Below are 2,500 nucleotides of genomic sequence, written 5' to 3' on the forward strand. Positions count from 1 at the left end.
AGAGAACCGTTCTTCCATGTGGTCAGACTAACAGCGCCCACATCGGAATTATAACATGACCCCTGGACATTCATGGTGTATGGGCAAAATCATAGTCCCTCAAATCGCATCAAGCTGCCAATATTATTCGTGACAACGGAATCCTATCTTTCAATTTAGCCAAAATTAGGGTGCTGCTTGCCCAATTATTGACCGAAGTTTAAAAAGTCAATCACACTAATGGTCCCCTTACCTGACAAACGTCAGCAGTTTTGTAAAAGCTCTTGTTGTCTACTGTCTTGTGAGATTCTGTTATACATGGCAGGTCAAGCATCTAAGATCAGATGTGTAATTAACGTCTACTGTTACAGTATATAATTATTACATAGAAACATATTTTTTAGAACTTTTTAGAACCTCTTTTAGTCTTGATAATTATTGTTAAAGGGGCTATGTCACGTTATTTTAGGGTGTTTAGGGGAAATCCCTAGTTAATCACAAATTACATCATTACATCACAAAGATGATTCAGGCTAGATACATGTACAGAGGGAAGTCACAGATTCCCTAGAAAGAGAGAGTCAAAACTCCTGCTTTTTCACTTATGGGATACAATGTTCATACAACATAAATATGCAAAAATGATTATTTTGATTTAAAAGAATGTAAAGAAAACTTCACTCCTTACCTTTGCTGATAATGCAGCTCCATCAAATCGAACTGTGGCATGTCTGTAGTCAGCTAAAAAAGTAAGTTGTTTAAGGGTCATTGAAATGTAAAGATGAGGGCTCAGTTGTTCAAAAACCAGTTAACACTAAACTGAAATTAAATATCAACACAGGATTGAATTTTGCATGTCAAAAACTTGCTGAAGGAAAGCAAAATGCTAGTCAATTTTGAAAGCTGCACGTAAAAGTCTAGTGGGAACTTTTTTTTTAGGATTACTTGTAGCTTAATCAGGCATTGAACAAGTCTGGGCTGAGAAGACATTACTCAATTCTTAATGAAACAAAGAAGCACAAAAAAATGGAGTGAGAATTGATTGTTTCCTCTCCTTTATGTGTTCCCAAGTCTTATTTGCCTAACTCATGAAACAATTAATTTAATGCAGTTATAAAATGAGATCTTTCATTGTAAACTACAAAATCCTCCAAGTCATGATATGTGAAGTACATGATTGTAGTCTGATTTATCTTGCCATACTTGTTATTGAAAATCTTCTCAATAAATTTAAATAATTAACCTTGAAATTCAATAGACAGTCTATCCCTGAGCGAGCCATTCTGGATGGCATGTTGCAGTGCGGATGCATAAACCTGTGGCAAAACAGCACAGTGTAAGTAGAACAAAAAGAAAGCTTCAATTTGAAAAGAAGGAAAATCAATTTTCAGCAGTTTGCCAGACACTGACACTCGTGCACATGTGTAATGTCTTTTCAATTTTTACGACCCATGATGTAACTGACTTAAGGACGTTCGCGCCAATTGTTTCTGCGCATCCTTACTGCGCACGCAAATGCACTCGCCACGTCATACACGAGCACGCACGGTAAGTAATAAAATGAGAAATGACAGGGCAAAAAGCCATTGCTATAGCTTTGCCTGGATTTAATGGTCTTGGACTTTCGGTGACCCCTATTTTTCTTTCCAGAAACGGATTTTATTTACAATTATCTCCACGTTGTCCAAAAATGAACAAAAAATCAATGTGGGAAGTTAAAAAAATTTCAAGATTTCTGCTGACGGGATATCAAATTCTGCCATCTTGCGGCTGCAAGGCGCGTGAAACTGTGGTCGCTAAATGCGAACTTGATCTTTAAGGAACCTCAACAGTTGACTAAACTCACTTAATAAGTCCACTTAAACAATATTTGGCAGAGAAGATTTCACTTTAAAGATTTAATTGCAATATATTTGGGTTTACAGACACTGGCCTTATTCGCTAACGAAGCCCGATTTTGTCACATATTTGGGTGTTTTTCCGGGCATGCTCTCTCCAAAACGAAGTCGGTGACTCCCCATTTTTTTTACATTTCTGACATAACTAACTCATCATCTTACAGTGGTAAAAGTTTCAGAAAAAAATCAATGTTGAAAAATTTTCGCGCGAACGTCCTTAAGAAGGTTTCCGATTTCCCGGGAACTACACCTGTTTTTCAGCCAGAGTACCAATAATTACAATATTTACCTTTTCTTGAATATACTTTTTTGTGGAATAACCCGCGGAAAAATTTCCATGTCAAAAACAAATTAAGTCGCACCGAAAAACCACATCTTTCTTGGAAAGCGACTGGAAGAGAACCCATGTGGCTTATCTAAGCTTCTCATAACTGCTTTAAGCCCGATGAAAAGATCACGGTGTGACTGGAGAACGTGGAGAGTTTACAGGTTAACAAGCTAAATAAAAAGCGTAATTTTCAATGACAACCCTTGCTTAACAGTATTTCAAGTCTTCATTGAACATTACTACTTACTTGAGGAACACGTAAGATAAATTCTTTTTCTAATTCATTTCCATCGGC

General features: G+C 36.8%; 1 protein-coding gene across 1 annotated transcript in view; it reads right to left on the reverse strand.

Moving 5' to 3' along the window:
- Positions 1-2,500, reverse strand: part of LOC138035549 (transcription initiation factor TFIID subunit 7-like) — a 32,898-nt gene that overhangs the window by 30,321 nt on the left and 77 nt on the right. The window contains exons 1-4 of the mRNA XM_068882196.1: positions 2,453-2,500; positions 1,223-1,295; positions 668-720; positions 233-313 (exon numbers count right to left, since the gene is read on the reverse strand). The exon at positions 2,453-2,500 is cut by the window's right edge and continues 77 nt beyond it. Coding sequence (XP_068738297.1) covers positions 233-313; positions 668-720; positions 1,223-1,295; positions 2,453-2,500 — 255 coding nt within the window. The remainder of the gene's footprint in view (positions 1-232; positions 314-667; positions 721-1,222; positions 1,296-2,452) is intronic.

Source organism: Montipora capricornis, unplaced genomic scaffold, assembly GCF_036669925.1.
Source record: "Montipora capricornis isolate CH-2021 unplaced genomic scaffold, ASM3666992v2 scaffold_421, whole genome shotgun sequence".
NCBI lineage: Eukaryota > Metazoa > Cnidaria > Anthozoa > Scleractinia > Acroporidae > Montipora > Montipora capricornis.